The 20,528-nt window shown below is 38.1% G+C and overlaps 1 protein-coding gene and 1 long non-coding RNA gene across 4 annotated transcripts in view; one reads left to right on the forward strand and one right to left on the reverse strand.

Annotated features, from left to right (window-relative positions):
• Positions 1 to 987: 987 nt before the first annotated feature.
• Positions 988 to 19,991, reverse strand: LOC135319903 (uncharacterized). Of its 3 annotated transcripts, XR_010378894.1 has the most exons (4): positions 19,881 to 19,991; positions 14,802 to 14,831; positions 6,504 to 6,661; positions 988 to 6,082 (listed from the first exon to the last, which is right to left on the reverse strand). It is a non-coding gene; the product is annotated as an uncharacterized LOC135319903 (long non-coding RNA). The 3 variants fall into 3 exon arrangements; XR_010378892.1 differs by lacking the exon at positions 14,802 to 14,831; XR_010378893.1 differs by lacking the exons at positions 14,802 to 14,831; positions 19,881 to 19,991 and adding an exon at positions 11,730 to 11,982.
• Positions 10,221 to 20,528, forward strand: part of FDX1 (ferredoxin 1) — a 130,765-nt gene continuing 120,457 nt past the window's right edge. The window contains exons 1-2 of the mRNA XM_064482027.1: positions 10,221 to 10,298; positions 12,073 to 12,132. Of these exons, the coding sequence (XP_064338097.1) occupies positions 12,125 to 12,132 (8 nt within the window). The 5' untranslated portion in view covers positions 10,221 to 10,298; positions 12,073 to 12,124. The remainder of the gene's footprint in view (positions 10,299 to 12,072; positions 12,133 to 20,528) is intronic.

Below are 20,528 nucleotides of genomic sequence, written 5' to 3' on the forward strand. Positions count from 1 at the left end.
TCTGGGATTCCTATTATATGTTTGATGCTATCCCAAAGGTCTTTAAGACTCTGTTCCACTGTTGAGTCCACTTAGTAATTAAAAAAAAATTTTTTTAGTGTGGTATTTTTCAACTTTAGCATCTCATTTTTAAAAATAGTTTTTGTTTTTCCATTGGTATCCTTTGTTTGCTGAATAATTGTCATAATATTTTTCTTTAATTATTTGAACTTATTTGTAATAGTTTCTTTGAAGTCTTTTTGTGATAAATCCAACATCTGGGCTCACTAAGAGTTCCTATTGATTACTTTTTTCTCCCATGTGTGGGTCACACTTTCCTGTTTCTTTGTGTATCTCATATTTTTTGTAGAAAATTGCACATTTTAGCTAGTATGTGGTAGCAAATATGGATTTTGAGGGATTTTTATTTACTTATTTATTTTTGGCAGCTCTCCTGGACTTGAGTTGCAGATTTTGTCTAACCCACAGTCTGCAGCTTTTGATATATCTGCTGAAATTCTAAGTGCAATTCTTATTCCTTCAGCCTAACCTCTTAGGGTTTACTTTTGTATCTGCATGGCCTAGAGATTTGGACAAAATTTGTTTTTAAACACCCCAAGCCTATAAGAGTTCCACACTCGGTTGATCCATTTATGTGATGATTGGGTAGCACATTCAAAGCTTGGCCAGTTGTCAAGTGTCCCTTGGCTTTTTTTTTTTTTTTTTTTTCTGTTTGATGTTCTTTTTTTTTTATTTTTTTTTATTGAGTTATAGTCAGTTTACAATGTTGTGTCAATTTCCACTGTAGAGCACAATTTTTCAGTCATAAATGAACATACATATATTCATTGTCACATTCTTTTTCACCATGAGCTACCACAAGATCTTGTATATGTTTCCCTCTGCTGTACAGTATAAACTTGTTTACCTATTCTATATATACCTGTCAGTATCTACAAATTTCGAACTCCCAGTCTATTCCTTCCCACCCTCCTCCCTCCTGGCAACCACAAGTTTGTATTCTATGTCTATGAGTCTGTTTCTGTTTTATATTTAAGTTCATTTGTCTTCTTCCTTTTTTTTTATTTTTTAGATTCCACACATGAGCGATCTCATATGGTATTTTTCTTTCTCTTTCTGGCTTACTTCACTTAGAATGACATCCTCCAGGAGCATCCATGTTGCTGCAAATGATGTTATGTTGTCATTTTTATGGATGAATAGTATTCCATTGTATAAATATACCACATCTTCTTTATCCAGTCATCTGTTGATGGACATTTAGGCTGTTTCCATGTCTTGGCTATTGTAAATAATGCTGCTATGAATGTAGGGGTGCAGGTATCTTTTTGAAGTAGGGTTCCTTCTGGATATATGCCCAGGAGCGGGATTCCTGGGTCATATGGTAAGTCTACTTGTAGTCTTTTGAGGAATCTCCATACTGTTTTCCACAGCAGCTGCACCAAACTGCATTCCCACCAGCAGTGTAGGAGGGTTCTCTCTTCTCCACAGCCTCTCCAGCATTTGTCATTTGTCCTTTGGCTTTTGCTTTCTACTGAGTTCTCTTGGATCTCCTTGGTGTGTATGTAAAATTCCCCAGTCATCCAGGGATGTGTGAAGAATTTATTTAGCATATATGTGATGAGTAGCTTTTCAGCGATGTCACATTCAAATCAGAAAGAAGTAGAAACCATAGAGATGGAAGGCATTGACAGAATTATAAAGAAGTATGTTTGGGAGAATAGAAGTTGTAAAAAATTACCTGTCAGATATAACTGGAAAGGGGGCTACCATGAGGTCACTTAATCAAATGGAATTGAGATGGTTTGTGTATGTCTCTTAAAAGATAAGCTTAGCTTATCATATTAGGACCTAGGGGTCCTACACCTAAAGTTCAAGTTTTTAATGTGGTATAAGTTGCCCTTTAAGATCTGGCCTGGTGTCTTCTTATCAGCCTCATTATTCACTTCCCATTCATTTTCATTTCTCCTTGCATCCCACACATCATTTCATATGCCTCAGCTATTTCCCACCACACATCTCTACTTGTCCAATCATGTAAGACCCAGAGAAAATGTTATAAATTTGTGATGCAATTTCTGATTTCTGAAAGCCAACTATACTCCTCCCTTGTGCATTACAAACAAGAGAAAAGGAAAAGATGTTCAATAAATGATGGAGGAGTTTTGGCTAGCTCTGGTACGGCTTATATCCCCATCTCCCTTCACACAGCAAAATAAATATTTGATAGACCAAAGATGACTTATTTTTCCTTTGAGGGGCAATTTAATGTTTTTGTTTTTTTTTTTAATTTTTAAAACTTTTATACAATGTTTAAATGTTACTTTCCATTTACAGTTGTTCCAAGATATTGGCTATATTCCCCATTTTGTACAATACATCCTTGAGCTTACCTTATACTCAACAGTCTGTACCTCCCACACCCCTACTTATAATGCCCCCACGATGGTAACCACTAGTTTGTTCTCTATATATGTGAGTCAGCATCACTAGTTTGTTCCAGTTTTTAGATTCCACACATAAATGAGATCATGCAGTATTTGTTTTTCACTGTCTAATTTATGCCCTCCAAGTCCATCCATGTTGCTGCAAATGGCAAAATTTTTTTCATTTTTTTATGGCTGAGTTGTATTCCTGTTTGTGTGTGTGTGTGTGTGTGTGTGTGTGTGTGTGTGTGTGTGTACTTTATCCATTCATCTGTTGATGGATATCTGGGTGGCTTCCATATCTTGGCTAGTGTAAATAATGCTGCTATGAACATTGGGGTGCATGTATCTTTCTGAATTAGTGTTTTCGTTTTTTCAGATAGATACCTAGGAGTGGAATGGCTGAATCATATGGTAGTTCTATTTTTAGTTTTTTGAGAAACCTCCGTACTGTTCTCTACAGTGGCTGCACCAACTTACATTCCTAACAACAGTGTACAAGGATCCCCTTTTCTCCATATCCTCGCTGACATTTTTATTTGTGTTCTTTTTGAGAATAGCCATTCTGACAGATGTGAGGTGATATCTCTTTGTGGTTTTGATTTGCATTTCCCTGGTGATTAACCTTGTTGAGCTTCTTTTTGTGTGCCTGTTGGCCATCTGCATTTCCTCTTTGGAAAAATGTTTATTTAGTTTTTCTGCCAGTGTTTTAATCCGGCTGTTTGTTTTTGTTTTTGTTTGTTTTTTTTTTGATGTTGAGTTGTATGAGTTGTTTATATATGTTGGATATTAATCCCTTGTCAGTCACAGCATTTGCAAATATTTTCTCCCATTCAGTAACTTAACTTTTCATGTTGTAGATGGTTTCCTTTGCTGTGTAAAAGCCTTGAAGTTTAATTAGGTCCCAATTGTTTATTTTTGCATTTATTTCTTTTACTTTAGTAGATGGACCCCCAAAATATTGCTGCAACATATGTCAAAGTGTGTTCTGCCTATGTTTTTTTCTAGAAGTTTTACAGTATCCAATCTTACATTTAGGTCTTTGATCCATTTTTGATTTATTTTTGTATATGGTGCTAGAGAATGTTCTAATTTCATTCTTTTACAGGTACCTGTCCAGTTTTCCCAGCACCACTTATTGAATAGACTGTCTTTTCCCCATTGTATATTCTTGACTCCTTTGTCATAGATTAATTGACCACAGATGTATGGGTTTATTTCTGGACTCTCTATCATGTTCTGCTGACCCATGTGTCTGTTTTGTGCCAGTACCATACTTTTTTGATTACTGTAGCTTTGTAGTATAGTCTGAAGTCAGGGAGCATGATTCCTTCAGTTCTTTTCTTATTTCTCAAGATTGTTTTGGCTATTCGAGGTCTTTTGTGTTTCCACACAAATTTTAAAATTATGTGTTCTAGTTCTGTGAAAAATACCACAAGTATTTTGATAGGGATTGCATTGAATCTGTAGATTGCCTTTGGTAGTATGGTCATTTTAACAACATTGATCTTCCAATCCAAGAACAAAGTACATCTTTCCATCTGTTTGTGTCATGTTCAATTTCTTTCATCAGTGTCTTATAGTTTCCCAAGTACAGGTCTTTTGCCTCCTTATGTAGGTATATTCCTAAATATTTTATTCTTTTTGATGCAGTGGTAAATAGGATTGTTTCCTTAATTTCTTTTTATTATATTTCATTGTTAGTATATATAAATGCAACAGATTTCTGTATATTGATTTTATATCCTGTAACTGTCAGATTCATTGACGAGCTCTTGTAGTTTTCTGATGTCATCTTCAGGATTTTCTATGTGTAGTACCATGTCATCTGCAAACAGTGAGAGTTTACTTCTTTTCCAGTTTGGATTCCTTTTATTTCATTTTCTTCTCTGATTGCTGTGGCTAGGACTTTCCAAACTATGATGAATAATGTGGTGAGAGAGGGTATCCTTGTATTGTTCCTGACCTTAGAGGAAATTCTTTCAGCTTTCCACTGTTGAGTATGATGTTAGCTGTGGCCTTGTCAAATGTGGCCTTTATTATATTGAGGTATGTTCCTTCTTTGCCCACTTTCTGGAGAGTTTTTATTATAAATGGATGTTGACTTTTTTCAAAAGATTTTTTTTGCATGTACTGAGTTGGTCATATAGCTTTTATTCTTCAATCTGTTAAGGTGGTGTATCACATTGATTGGTTTATGAATATTGAGTGATCCTTGCATCCCTGGGATAAATCCTACTTGATCATGGTGTATGATCCTTTCAATGTATTGTTGAATTGGGTTTGCTAGTATTTTGCTGAGAATTTTTGCATGTATGTTCATTAGTGATATAGACCTGTAATTTTCATTTTTTGTGATATCTTTGTCTGGTTTTAGTATCAGGGTGATGCTGGTCTCACAGAATGAGTTTAGATGTGCTCCTTCTTCTGAAATTTTTTGGAATAGTTTCAGAAGGATAGGTGTTAAGATCAGGAGCAAGATAAGCATGCCCATTCTTGCCACTTTTATTCAACATAGTATTAGAAGTCCTAGCCACAGCAATCAGACAATAAAATGAAGTAAAAGGAATCCAAATTAGAAAGAAAGATGTAGAACTGTTACTGTTTGCAGATGACGTGATGTTAACATAGAAAATCTTAAAGATACCACCAAAAAACTAGCAGAACTCATCAATCAATCTGGTAAAGTTGCAGGATGCAAAATTGATATACAGAAATCTATTGCGTTTCTGTGCACTAACATAAACTGTCAGAATAAGAAATTAGGAAAACCATTCCATTCACAATCTTATCAAAAAAAGAATATAATACCTAGGAATAAATCTAACTAAGGAGGTAAAAGACTTAACACAAGAAAACTGTAAGACACTGATGAAAGAAATTGAAAATAACACAAACAAATGGAAAAATACACTATGCTCATGGATTGGAAAAATTAATATTGTTAAAATGACCATAATACACAAGACAAACTATAGAATCAATGCAATCTCTATCAAAATATCAATGGCATTTTTCACAGGACTGTTAACAAATAATTCTAACAATTCTAACAAATAATTTTGTATGGAAAAGACTCCAAATAGCTAAACCATCTTAAGAAAGAACAAAACAGGAGGTATCATGCTCCCTGACCTCCAACTATACTGCAAATCTATGGTAATCAGAAGAGTATGGTACTGGCACAAAATAGACACATAGATCAATGGAACAGAATAGAGAGCCCAGAAATGAACCTACACTTATATGGGCAGTTAATCTATGACAAAAGAGGCAAGAATATACAATGGGGAAAAGACAGCCTAGTGGTGTTGGGAAAACTGGACAGCTACATGTAAAAGAATCAAACAGGACTACTTTCTCATCCCATATGCAAAAATAAACTCCAAATGAATTAAGGACATAGCTGAAGACTTGAAACCATAAAACTTCTAGAAGAAAGCATTGGCAGTATGCTTTTTGACATCAATTTTAGCAATACTTTTTTGGATATGTTTTTTCAGGCAAGGGAAACAAGAGCAAAAATAAGCAAATAGGTCTACATCAAACTAAGACGCTTTTGCACATCCACCATCCACAGTTAGGTTGCACAAAAATCTAACAGCCTGTGAGTAAACAGGAGGTCTGGTCCTTATGAGATCGGTCATATGTGGAATCTAAAAAAACAAAACAGAACAAAACAAAAGATAAATACAAAACAGAAATAGACTCATAGACATAGAATACAAACTTGTGGTTGCCAAGGGGGCAGAGGGGTGGGAAGGGATAGACTGGGATTTCAAAATGTAGAATAGATAAACAAGATTATACTGTATAGCACAGGGAAATATATACAAGATCTTGTGGTAGCTCACAGGGAAAAAAATGTGACAATGAATATACATATGTTCATGTATAACTGAAAAATTGTGCTCTACACTGGAATTTGACACAATGTTGTAAAATGACTATAACTCAATAAAAAATGTTTAAAAAAATAAAGAGAAAGCTCTGGGTTCTCTCTTTAAAGGAAGCCATGTTGTGGTGAGGAAATTGCTATGTATGCTTTCATCTGCAAATAACAGGAAAACCACCTACAGTTGCTGGAAATACAGAGGTTCATTTTTCTCACTTATCAAGAAGTTAAAGGTTGGTCCTGGTTCTCTGATTCAGAGACATCAGTGTTGATGCATCCATGATTCTCTTGACTTTTCTCTCATGGTTAGAATATGGCACTGCAGATCCAGCCATCAATTCTGCATTCAAGAGAGAAAGAATGGGGTAGAGGGAAAAAGGCAACACTATTCTCATCTGTTTTATTTTATTTTATTTTATTTTTCAGGAAAGCAGAATCTTTCTCTGAATCCCCTCTCTCTTGATCAGCAGGCTCCAGTTTTGTCCCATGGCCCAGACCTGGGTCCTTTGGCCAACTCTAGATGCAAGGAAAAATGGAAAAGCAAGTATTGTGCTTTTTCAGGTTGCGTAGTGGAAGGTATAAATGGACATGAGGTTTGGGGATGGCTCTTTTAGGAGCCATTTAACATGATCTTCCACAACCCCACATTCTTTCCTACTGAGTAGGAAGCGAGGCAGAGTTAATTTCTCAAGCACAATATGCTGGCACTTGTGCCATGGCAGTTTATTACATAAACGTGATGTCCAGACACAGCAGACAGGAGCCACTGTACTCCACGAGGTCACAGAAAAGAAAGAGCACAGCATATTGTGCACCAGAAATGGGGGGAAAAAGTGGCCAGAGGACAGTGAGTGTTGAAAGAGTTAAGAGTGAAATGGGGAAGAGTCACAGAGACGTTGACACAGAGCAGCATGCAGAAGACAGCAGCCTGAGGACCCACGTCGGGAGCAGAAAGGGAAGAAACGCAGATGCTGTAGCCAGGGCATCACATTTGAGAATATGCAGAAGAGCATCCTCTGTGCAATGCCTACACCTGGTTGGAAGGGATTAAGGAAGTCTGAGGGTGGAGTCAAGTTGATACTGTGTATCACTGTCATTTTGATCTTACCATACACCTGGACTGGTGTGGGAAACCAATCTGATGTATCATTAAAGCTGTACTTGACAAATACAGTTCTTTTATAATTTTGAAGAAAAAGATACTTTGACATAAGTAAGAATCATCTGGTAGTTGAGAGATCACTTAAGAGTAAAAACATAGAAGCCAGAGCAATGGAGATAAATTCTCCACTCAATTCTATGTTCCAATTCCCTAAATTTCAATTCTTTTTATGCTATTAATTAAATTAATTTTCTTCATGGGCCCAGATCATTGCAAATCATACCTGTGTGTGTATACATACAACAAAGCTTTCTTTCTTGTTCTCTTTTATTTTACTAATTTATCAATCCAAAAACTACTTACAGAGCACCCACTCTTTCCTTCTACACCTTTCCTACTTCCCGCCCTACAAACCTTAAGGGAGTCATGATGGGAATTACAGGTGGCGGTGTGGGTTGAGAAGATACAACAGAAAACACATCCAGTCTGGATTGATACGCAGAAACTTCTCTTCTCCCCTCCTCCCTCCGAGAACCCCGTCTCAGGTCCAGGAAGCGGATCTCAGTAATAAGTCAGAAGGATTAATTACATGTCTAGCTCTACCCCTGCCATGCTGGGTAGATCACAAGACTTCTCTCTGTTTATTGCCTTTTTTTTAACTAAGACAAAACTAGTATTATTCTTTTCTTTTTCCTTCTCCTTTCATCTCTCTTGTCTGACTACCTAACAGATTTGTTACACAGATAAATGAGATATTGCCGGTCACATTTCTCTGGGAAAAAGCAAAACCAAACTATACATGAAAATCTTTTCCCTTCAATTGAGCTTTTATGCCTACCACCAATGGGTCCGCTCGGAAGCAAGGATGTGCAACTGTCTTGAGAGTATCAGAGAACTCCGTCATCTGCGTTCTCAGGCTGCCTTTTCTATTGATAGATGGTAACTGAATGCATATTTGCTTTCTTCACTGTCTTCACTGATACCTCAGTCTAAGGCACGTCTATGTATGACATCACATTGTTCTCTGTAATTTTCCTTTTTACTATCATTGCATTCATTTGCATAACCTATGTTTGTAGAGTACTTACACTGCACCCAACACTCATTGTTCTAAGCTTTGGGATACAAGAGTGAATGGGACAAAATTCTATGTGCTCTTAAATCTTGAATCCCTTGGAGAAACACACAATAAACCACACACACACACACATACACACATACACAATGTCGGGGGTGATAAAAACTAAAAAGAAAATAAAGCAGGACAAGAGAAAGAGATGGGTAGGCTGTGATGCTTTCGTGGGTTAATAGTTTATTTTAGCAGTCAGGGAGGTCCTCTCTGAAAAAGTTACCATTTGAACAGAGACATGTATGAGTGAAGAAAGAGCCATTGTAATATCCAGGTGAACAACATTCTAGGCAGAGGGACTCAAATGCCAAGGTCCCAAAGTGGAACGTACAGGGCAAATGCAAGGAATAGCAAGAAGAGTAAGGGGGAAGGTGAGCAGAGAGGCAGACAAGCATCGGGTGTAGGAAGCCTTGTATGTCATGGCAAAGAATTTACTCTAGGTGTATGGGAAGCCATTGAAGGGATATGAACAAGGAAATGACATGATCCGACCTATGTTTCAAAAAGTTCCCTCTGGCTGCTGTGGGGGAGAATAGAACAAAAGGGTAGAACCAAAAAGGTGAGTTTGGAATCTCAACAGATGATAGAAAATGATGTCTCGAACTAAGATGGTACTGACGAAGGTGGTGAGAGACTGTAAAATTGTGAGGTAACTTGAAAATAAATCCAATGAGATTTTTTGGTCAGTTGAATGAGGGCTATGAAAGAAAGAAAAATTATGGCCAGTTCCAAGATTTTTGTACTCATGAACTGAATGAATAGGGGTTCCATTTAATAAAAGAGTGAACACTCGGGGAGAAGCAGAATTGTGGAGAGTGGAGAAAGGAACTCAGAGTTCAGTTCAGGATGTGTTTAGTTTGAGATGCTATTAGAAATATGAGAGGGGATGTCGAGTAGGCAGATAGATACAGAAGTGTCAAATTCAGAAAAATGGTTGGGCTGCAGATATGAATTTAGGAGTCATATCATGAAATTGGAAATCAATTGAAGAAAAGGAGGGTGTGATCAACTGTATCAAATGCTTCTGAGAAGCTAAGAAAGATTGACTGAGAACTGTCCATTGGATTTAGCCATATGAAGATCAGCAGTGACCTTGACCAGATGGACATTGCTGATCTTGACCAGATCAGTACATTATCGGGATCAAAATCCTTAGAGTTTTGACTAGACAATTATTATATAAAGATCTGTTACATCAATCTCTGCAGCCAAGTTGTAAATTTCATGGAAGTAAGGATGCTGTCTCTTTTAGTCACTATTTTATCTCTGTTGTTTGGCCCAGTGCCTGGTGCCTCGTAAACCCTCTGCAAATATTTGTGGAATATTCCATTCTGTTCAGATTATTTCAAAAGAATTTATTGTCAGCAATTCTCTTGAGGTTGTACAGTGTTTGGGGACTTAGCAGCGGTTACAACGGATTGGAAAGGGTAATTTACAAAGTTGTTAAAGGACCAGTCTTTTCTTTTGATAAATATTGACTTTCTAAGTTTACAGTGGTGAATGTGTCTCAAGACTGCATGGTAAGCAAGAAATGCCTGATATTTGGTAACCTGAGGTTTAAAAATACATGCATGTTTTAACTACTAGTTGGTGTATAAAGTAAAAAATTAACTTTGAGAGAAGTCATGAGAAAGAAACAGAATTTCTCCTATGGTTATTATCTTGCAGGAGGAAAGGAACACCCTGCAGTGTTCAGAGGGCTGGACTTCTATCTTTGAGCACATTTTCAGCACTGATTTAGGACAGGTAAGAGCTAAGATTTCCCATTTGTTCATATTAGCTCAGATTATCCCTTTTCCTAAATTCCCAGAAGCAAACTAAATACCATGAAAAACTCAGCAATTTTTTTCTCAGCTCCCCGAGGAACATTCAGTAAATTACTGCTTTAGTGCCTGAAACAGCTCCTTCTATCCCCAAAGCTTTAATGCGGATCCCCATTTGCTCTGAGTTTATGGATTTGGTAGTCTGGCTCAACGAGTCACTACATAGACACAGAAAGCTGGATGTTTCCCCATGACCAGGTGGAATAATAATTAAAATCAGGGCAACCAGATTCAAAGATGATCGAAATACACCCAGGAGGAACTAGAGACCATTTGGAAAGGCTACAAGACTCCCGTCATATAAAATCTACTTTTGACAATGATGGTGGATAAAAATGAGCCTCTTGAAAAAAAAGCATTTTGGAGGAAAACAGAAAGGAAATCGCAATTTCCCAGAATTTCACGTGCTATTAATATACAGTGTGTATTGGTATTAATATACCAAGCAAATGACCAGACCTAGGGAAACGTTAGGGGAAGGGAGAACTCAGTCAGTGAGTGATTGAAGTCTGTAACAAACATGCAAACTGCGAAATACAGCAATAGCGCTGAACTCCTCCCACTCTTAATTACCACTGAAACTGAAAACGCACTGCAGACTACCGTGTGGTGTGTTGTTCGACTTCCTCTTGCCCTTTGACCAGAAAAGAAAGAGGAGACTCACAGGGTCAGGGCCAAAGGTAGAGAAAGGCTCACTGCTTATTGCTATGATGTTTTTGGACCCACAAGCCTGGTAGCTTTCTCCCTTAAGTACTGAATCTGAAAAATAGTTCTATTTTACATGTTCTGGAGGACAGAATTAATTCTGGCTCTAAGTGCCTGTGAGTATAAGCTTTAGTTATTTAGAGCAGACTAAACCTAGAGGAATATGGGTCCCATTGAAAGCCTATGGCTGAAAGTCATATTCTCAGCCTGCTTCTAACACTGGTGATTCATTAGTTCAGTCCACACGGATCACTGAGCACCTACTATGTGCTACTCTCAGTGCCAAGCCTGAGGTTTTAAACATACAAATGATAAGCAGAAACAAACGTGTAAACCTATTACGGCAATGGAGTATTAAAGGGCTCCTCCATAAGGAAGGAGGGAGTGGTCGGTCTTGGTGGGCACATACTTGTGAGGCTTCAGAGAGGACTGTTAGGCGGAATCTCAAATGGTAACAGGTGAGCAGCTGTGGAAGGAGGGGGAGGCTGAGCGCAAGGTGCCAGTGGATGGAGGCAGAAAATAGCCTGATGAATTGAGGGACGAAATCAAAAAAGCAGAGAGAGAATTGGAGAGAGTTCCAAGGGCCAGGAGGTAGGGGATGAGGGGGAGAGAAGGGAGAGCAAGACAAAAAATAGCAGGTGGTACTTACTACTGGTAAGCAAGAAGATGTGTCCTCCTCCTTGAAACTTGAACAGACTTTGTGCTTAAGATGGGGATATATTGCCACGTTAAAGTTAGTCAGTCTGCTTCCTGGGAGTCATAAGCCAAAGTTACATTTATACTATCTTGAGACTGTAAAACTAATTCTTTCCCCTTCACGTGTTCTGGCACTGGTTGGGGTTCTTAATTGGTTGAGGTGACCCAACTTCAAGGCATCTGAGCACACGGTGGTCCTGCTGACTTTCAACACTAACCACAGAGTATGTGGGGGTGCCTTTGGGGATCACCTTGCTGCCCCTATTATGCTGCAATGATGCTCTTTCTTTTTATAGTCAGAGTGAATCACCATTCTACGCTTGAACTGTCTTTTCTGTGTGCCAAGAAATGAACAGGTAAGAGTTGCATTTTCCAATTCTTTGGAATCTTTACTGTGTCCCTTGACTGAAGCCTTTCCGCCTTGGATTCTAAACCCAAGGGCCATGGCTCGTTCCAGGAAGGTGGGCAATGAAATGTACCAGTGTAGTGTAACTAGCGTTTTTGTGTCTCAGGGAAGAGTCCATCTGAAAACCAGTCTTGAAAACCTTCTTTAGTCAGCAAGTCACAGGGAGTTCCCCACGAAGCCATGTGTGTGAGCTGGGGGAGAACTGATCTCCTAGCCCCAAAGGCAAGGCAGTGTCCTCTTTCACACCAAGACCACTCACAGCGGAGAATCCCACCCTTGGGGAGCAGTGCCGGGATCTGATGTTAGAACAGCCAAGTGTCAGGGCTTTAAGCTCTCCATCACTTAAACGTTATACAAATGTTCAACTGAAAGTTTTTAGTTCTCTAAATCTTCATTCCATTTGGAAGTTCAAGGTAGGGATTCAACTTTATTCTTTTCCCAAATGACTAACCAGTTGTCCAAAAAACACAATTCTTTTCACCACTTTGTTACATAATCGAAACTCATTTATATCTACTTCTGTACTCCATATTTTGTTTTATTCATCGCCTGTCTATTCCTACAGCAGTGTATCAGAAGTAAATACTGCAGTTTGAATAACTGGCAAAGTCCTCCCCAATATCCTTCCATATTAGGGTCTTCCTGGCTCTTTTGGCATATTTTTAATTCTCTCAAGTTTTAAAATTGTTTTGCCAGGTTCCAAAAGAATGACATTAAAATTTTATTGGGCTATAATAAATTTATATGCTGGTTTTAGGAGAAACGGACGTCTTTACAACATATATCTTTCAAGCCAAGAATACGAGATGCCTCCTTGTTTATGTAGATCTTCTTCCTCATTGGACACTGATTCTTAGTGATAGCAACTAGTTTATTCTCAAGAGAGTTTTTTTTTTGTTTTTTTTTAATTACTAATCTTGCTGTGAGAAGCAAGTTCAACAGAATGAAGTCATTTCCTGCTGGGTCACCAAGTACTCTTGACAGTTAGCATAAACTCATTCATGTATTGTTGAAAACAGTGTTGTGATGATTAACTATCCAAGATTCCAGGTTGGAGTTTTTGGGGTTTTTTTGAACTGAATATAGGCGGATGGCCAGTTGAAAAAAAACTGCTTGGAAAATTCAAGACATTCAGAAACCACCAATGTATATTTTTGTTATTTGCCTGTGAAGAATTTCTTTTGTTGAAAGATTGTGTCATTATTCCAGAGCAGGAATGGAGGCTATAATGTTAACTTGGCCACAAATTTGTGGCACCTCTGAGAATTGTTTGCGTAAATGCGCTGGCTCAAAGCCGCATCTACTGGTTCAAAACCTATTCCAATATTGACAAGACAATAAAGAAGAACAGTGCATGCCAAGTTATTTATCAAAGCTTGCCAGAGAAGTCACCATGCCTGCTTTCCTTTTCTGTTGCGTATTCAATACTTAACACAGTGCATTGTGTATAATTGGTGCTTAACTATCTGTTGCAGGAATGAGTGGAGTCTTCAGCAAGGGTTATATGCATGCTTTTAAAGGTAAAAATTTGAAGGGTGTAATTTGCTTCCAGCCTGGCTGACTACCGTGCCCTCTGCTTCCAGGTAGCTCAGACTGCTGACATCTCCTGCCTTTGCCTCCCTGATAACCTTCTCACAGCCTGCTTTTGACACTTGGTCAGCAACTCCCAGTCAACCTTCCAGTCCAGTGCTGGGTGTTCCCAAGAAGCTGGCTTCTGTTTTCCTTCCCATCAGCCTTCTGTCACCAAAGGTCCTTTGTGCCTCCTACCCAGCCAAGTCCCAATACCTTTAACAGCCAGTAACATTTTGCTGCTGGCACCAGAATCAGAGAGTACCACATTATAATTTGAGTGTTGGGATGATACCTTCATGAAAGATTTTTGCCTGGTCTCCATGTCTTGAGGAGTAGGCTAGTGGGCTAGAATGAGTCACTCATAGCCAGAATGAGGCAATGAAAATACTTGAGTTTACGAGTAAGAATGATGTTAAGTCAAAGAGAACACACAGTGAAAGAGAAGCGTGTCTACACAAGTAATCAAAGCCAGGAGAGTCTGTGACTGGCGTTAGGAGCAGGAAAATTATGTCAAGGGATGGGAGACTAGAACATATTGAAGGATCTATTCAAGAGAGCTGCAGTCCGAGCTGAGTTTTCCCATACTCTCAGAGACACATGGCACGGGCAGTCTGAATTTATTTAAATTTATTAAAGGATGAAGAAAATATATAAAAGAATGATTGTTAAAGAGGCTATTACATCTAAGTGAGAATTATTAAAAGGCTAGGAGAGTCACAGGGGGAATAGAAAGGCCAGGAATAGATTCCAAAATCATTTCAGAAACAGAGTCAGTGGGAATGAATGGCTATATGGCCAAAAGTTATGAATTCTTGAAGTACTAGTTGAAGTAGGGAGAAAGTGCAAACAGAAAAAATTCAAATGTAAGAATATGGCCCATAAAGATCAATAGACTTTGTAAAAATTCAGAAGGTGCCATCACAACTTCACGGGTCCTTTTAAAATTGGCTATTTAAAATGCATTATCATTTCTGTTTATGAAAATTCTGTAAGACTGACATCCTTTAAAATTATTTCCATTTTAACAATACTGAGAGTGTGACTTACCCAGGTTTACATAGCAGCTTGGAGACACATCTGTAAGGAGAATTTCGGGCTTTTAATCTCCATGGCCTGCTATTGGACCCCTCGCAGTCCCAGGCCAACTCAGACTTACACACACACACACACACACACACACACACACACACACAATCTCCTAAATTTTTAACATGATTTCTGAGACTAAAATTAAAGTGATTTCTCTATTATCAATACTTCTAGATATAAGTAGATAGATAAATAAATGTATAAATAAATATTGTTCAGTGTTTCTGGAACAAGGGAGGCGGCCCCATTTTTACACCTTTTTCAGGAAGTCTAGAGTGACAAGTAAGATCACTGGTACCTCCCTCTCCCCACCTCCTTCTCCCTCCCTTTACCCTTTTCTTCCTTCCTTCTTCCTTTCAGTTTTTTTTTTTTTTCTAGCAAACATTTGTGGAGTGCTAATGAGTGCCAGCTCATGCTGGACTCTGAGAGATATGGAAATAAAAAGACTGAGTCCCCTAACCTCTGGGGCAGTGGGGGTCAAGCTTGCAAGAGCTGTCTCAGAGAACATTTGAGGGTGCTTGAGGGGAATTTGAGTGCTGAAAAGCCTGCTCTCAGATACTGGGGTGAAAAAGGGTAAAGGTTTTTCCCAATCCTGGCAGGAGCCGCCTGAGATGGGGGAGGGAGGGAAGGGGACGTGCCTTCCCATGGGACACAAGGTCACAGTCATATGAGTACAACAGAGGGTTGTGTGACACAGATAGGCGGCCACTCTGTCCCACCCCCTCCCCAGCACACAGGGGCTGTGAACTTGGAAGAGTCAAGTGGCATTCTTTGGCAGAACAGCAGAGATGCAGCCATTTAGAGGCCTTATCATTTGAAATTGGCTGACAGAGCTGTCCTACTTAGGGAGAAAATCTTTCTTTTGGTTGTGGAAAGAGCTGGAACTTTTAGCGAAGCTACATAGATTTCAGTTTTTGCCTCTACCACGTACCAGCTGAGCAATCTTGAGTAAATAATTGCTGTGAGCCCTGGCTTCTCCATCTGTGAACATCCCAGGAGATAACGATGAATGATCCTGTTTCCTGAATTATGTGAATTACTTTTTAATCCTTACAACAGCCCTATGAAATAATTACGCTGATGATTCCCATAATACAGATGAGGAAACTGAGGCTTAGGGAGGTTGTGCATATTTTCAAAATTTACATACCCAGTAAATGGCAGAGCTGGAATTTGAACTTATGTTGTGACTTAAAATGCTATGTCTCTAACCATTTACGTTCTTCTGCCTCTCTTCCAAAGATCTGTATGAGGAACTAAGTGAAATCAAGTTTTACTGAAATGTTGGTAATTAACTTGACTATGAAATGCCTAACTGTTCTGATACTTACAATCTTAGTTTTAGTTAGAGAATAGATTTAAGCCTATGTATTTATACTATTTTTTCAAGCATAATTCCCTTTCTAATTAAAATTTTCCCTTAATTTTCACATTTTTATTTTTTAGTTTGTTTTGTCACATAATTGCCTTTTAAAAAAATTCATTATTTTTACATAATTGCTTCTTTTGTTTTTAATTGAAGTATAGTTTACAATGTTGTGTCAGTTTACATAACTGCTTTTTGAGGAAGGAAAAATCTTTTGAACATTGTAAAAATGGTTAAATAATTAGCATACTCTTATCAGGGTAGTATATACCTTTATTAACTGTGATCAGCCATAAATGGTCATTCTTTTCTTGACTCAGCAGTGACACGGGAAAGGATCGGGTGACTGGGAGCTGGGAACCTGGGTTCTAATCCAAGGTCTGAGTTCACTGGCCTGTGTTTATTTTAGGCCAGCCGCTCTTTTTGGGCTGCTATTGCTTCACATTAAAACAAAGATACTAGATGAGATGACTCAAAAAGTCCTTGTAGCATGAACAGACTGTGATTCCTTGTAATTTTAAAAGAGGATGTAGTTCAGAAGAACAAAATTAAAATCAATTTCTGTTTTAAGACTCTTGACAGTAATATACGAAGTGGCTCTCAGCAAGTGATAGACGAGAAACAGAAACTGAATTTAAGAAATTTGACTTGATAATTTCTAAGTTCTTTCCAGCTTTGAAATTCTATCATCCAAATCATACTAAGTGACCTCAGAGTACTTTGTAATATTTCAAAGGACTTTCAATTCATTTATCCTTTCTGATTCTCATAGGGACAGTATGGAGTAGTGAGGGGCCTTCTGGGCCAAGCTCTGTCCACTACACCACAGCATTCTCCTGACTCAATAAATATCAACTGTTAAAGAAGATTGCTTAATTCAAACTATATTTTATTCTAGTCAGCGAGATGAGTAATCCCCAGTGATGAATTCCTTTTTTTGAAAGTCCAAAGTCCTTAGTTCATCAGTTTTTGAGTCATTTGTCAGGTCAACAAGGTTAGGACAGACAATATTTGCAACTTTCCCCAAATTCAAAATCAGAAAAGCTGCAGAGTGAGTTTTGCTTTTTCTTTTCAACTTAAAAAACTCAAGTAGTGGGGAAGGATATAGCTCAAGGAGTGGAGTGCATGCTTAGCGTGCACGAGGTCTTGGGTTCAATCCCCAGTACCTCCTCTAAAAGTAAATAAATAAACCTAATTACCTGCCCCCCCCAAAAAAAAGATTAAAAAAAAGTCAAGTGAATAATATACTAAACTATCTTATCCTAAAAACCATGAGCCTATGAAGATATTTAGCATCTGTGTCTGAGCAGCTTGTCTTTCAATTACAGATACCTGTATGAAACATTTGGTTGTGTTTGTAGAAAAGATTAATTAAGCATGTTTCCACTCTTTCAAAATATTAATATATTCATTATTGTTGAAGTAGCTTGTTACTTTTTATGGCAGTTTTACACACACATAATAAGAAAAAAATTTTATCCACACAGAGGAGTATACAGTGACTATAATCTCCATACCATGTGGTCCAGGCTGCTCTTCAGAAATAAGCCCTGTTAACAGCTACTGTTGCTCCTTCATGTCGCAGTTGCCATTTTAATTTAAAATTATATGCTTACAGCTCTATTTCTCAATTTTTCAGCTTTAGAAAGTATCTCCTGACTTCCGCCTAGGAAAGATGAGCAAGTTCTTGTGTTTATAGATCCTCACAATTTCTTGTGTTTATAGATCCTCGCAACTTCCCTGTATCCTTCCACCACCTAATTTGTGTTAGTTATATTATTTATAATATAGTTATGTTATAGTTCTAATTTTTCTAACAATTATATTTTAAATTAGTCTTAGTAACTTTAAATAATATACCTAAATTTCTACTTCTGGATTTCTTTATTAAGACAAACTTAAAAATAAAGATAGGTTTTTTTTTTTAAGTATTTGCATTTCTTTTTTTTTTTATGATTTCTTTGTTTTGGGGATACTTAGATTTATTCATTCATTTTTTTTTTTTAATTTAAATGGAGGTACTGGGAATTGAGCATAGAACTTCGTGCATGCTCAGCACGCACTCTACCACTGAGCTATACCCTCCTCTGCTAAGATAGACTTTTTTAAAAATTGAAAAATAGTCAGTTACAATGTATCAATTTCTGGTGTACAGCACAATGTCCCAGTCATACATATACATATATATTTGTTTTCATATTCTTTTTCATTAAAGGTTATTATAAGATACTAAATATAGTTCCCTGTACTATATAGAATAAATTTTTTTAAAATCTATTTTTATATATAGTGTAAGATAGACTTTTGATTTCCAGTTATATAAGAGTGTCCATCTGTCAATACACCTCTCATGTATAGATATATCTGTATCTATATATCTATACGTGCATGATCAAGGTTTAATATATTTACATTTTTCTCTGTAATTATAACTAAAAGTCTTCTGAAGAGTAAAAGAGCCAGTCCGTATAAAGCATTCAGCATGGTGCCAGGAACTTAGGTCCTCTATAACTACCAGCTCTTATTATCGACTGAGTAGTTGGATGATCCTCCTTTGAGAAGGAAATGTAAACTTATTTATGAAACATTTGCAGCTTAAATGAGATTCTTCTAAGCTGGAAGAACAAATAGATCCTCCCTCCCTCCTTCGTTTACTCCTTTTCTTGATTTCTTCACTTCCTCTGGCTCCTACTCAGAAAGCATTGCTTCTTGTTTTCTTTCATGGGCTGCGATTTGTTAGATTGTTTCTTTGAGGTTTGTTTGTTTTGTCTTGTTTTATTTTGTGTAGGAAGTAAGCTTTTGAATTCTTGAATGTCTAAAAATAGGCAACTGGCTACCTGGCTGTAACAAGTTCCCCTTAGAAGTGCCAGGTCCAGACTGGTTCAAGATTGAACTCCGCAGGGAATGAGATTTATTCCAAGGTTTATTAAATTTCTGGTTGTCACTCCCCCTCCTACTTCTGCTTAGGTCTTTTGCACCGAAACAGTGGACCAAAGGGCAAAGATCTTAATCATGCAAGACTCGGACCCAAGACCTGGAACTCAGGAATACTTCCAATTTAGTGTTCATTCCCCAAACTAAGGCAGAACGGTGCCCTGTTTCAACAGGAAGTAGTCAGAACAGTCATCACCCCACTCCCTCAAAGATTTGGTGAAAATTAAAACAGGAGGGGGGACTGAAACAGAGCTCCAAAAAAAAAAAAAAAAAAAAAAAGGAAAAGAAACAAACAAACAGAGTTCTCCTGCTGAGTTTATGATTAACTTCTCCATACAAAACTTTATTCTCTTTCTTGTCCTGCCCTGTTCCTCTCATGATTGAAGAGTATCAAAAAAAAGGTGGGGGGGGGAATGAAACCAAGTAGGACCCTGAGGGGCCCTCCCTGATACATAAGCCTCTCTGTGTCCCCGTTTTTTATTTGTAGAAAAAGGCGTTCGTCTCCTAGGCCTTCCCCAAGTTCCAAAGAGCAGACTCAAGCGGTTACTAATTAGACATGTGAGGATGCAGAAACAAAAGAAAAGCAGTCAAGCAAGAGATGTACTGACAGCTTAAACAGTTCAGCAATAAAACAGTCACAGGGCTCCTCATGTCTCCTCAAGGGGTACACACAACAATCTGATGCTTTAAGTTGTTCTGCAGAAAAGAAGTCAGCCCCCTCTCCCCCCACCGCTAACCTGGTGGAGGATGGTGACGGCAAGCTGACCACAAGCACAGACTCCTGACTGGTTGGAACCAGAAGGTTGATGATTCAGATTCCTCGGGAAACATCACTCTGTTACCGCAGCACCAACTAATCAGAAAAACGCCCGTGAGCCGACCACACTTCCTGTGACCTCCACGTCCCCCCCGCCCCATCTCTAATGTTGCTTTTAAAACCTCTTGCCTGAAAGCCGTCAGGGAGTTTCGGTCTTCCAAGCAAGACCTGCCAGTTCCCCTTGCTTGGTGCCCTGCAATACATGCTGTAAAATGGTCTTTTCTAGCCCTCACATTTGATGGACAGTTTGGCCAGCTTTCGAAGTCTAAGTTTCATTTTATCCCCTTAGAACTTTGAAGACATTTTGCCAATAGAATGCAAGATTCACAAGGGTAGGATTTTGGTCTGTTTGATTCTCTGACATATTCCAAGGACCTAAAATAGTGTCTAGCACACAGTATACACTCAATAAACATATTTGTTTCATTAGTGACTTGTCTTCTGATACTAGTATCGCTGAAAAGAAGTTGCATGATAGTCAGATTGTCATTCTTTTTAACTACTCCCCTCTTTGAAAGCTTTTAGGGTTTTCTTTCTGTTCTTCAGAGTTCTAAAATTTCACCAAGGT

The sequence above is a fragment of the Camelus dromedarius genome, chromosome 34 (genome assembly GCF_036321535.1).
Source record: "Camelus dromedarius isolate mCamDro1 chromosome 34, mCamDro1.pat, whole genome shotgun sequence".
Classification (NCBI taxonomy): Eukaryota; Metazoa; Chordata; class Mammalia; order Artiodactyla; family Camelidae; genus Camelus; species Camelus dromedarius.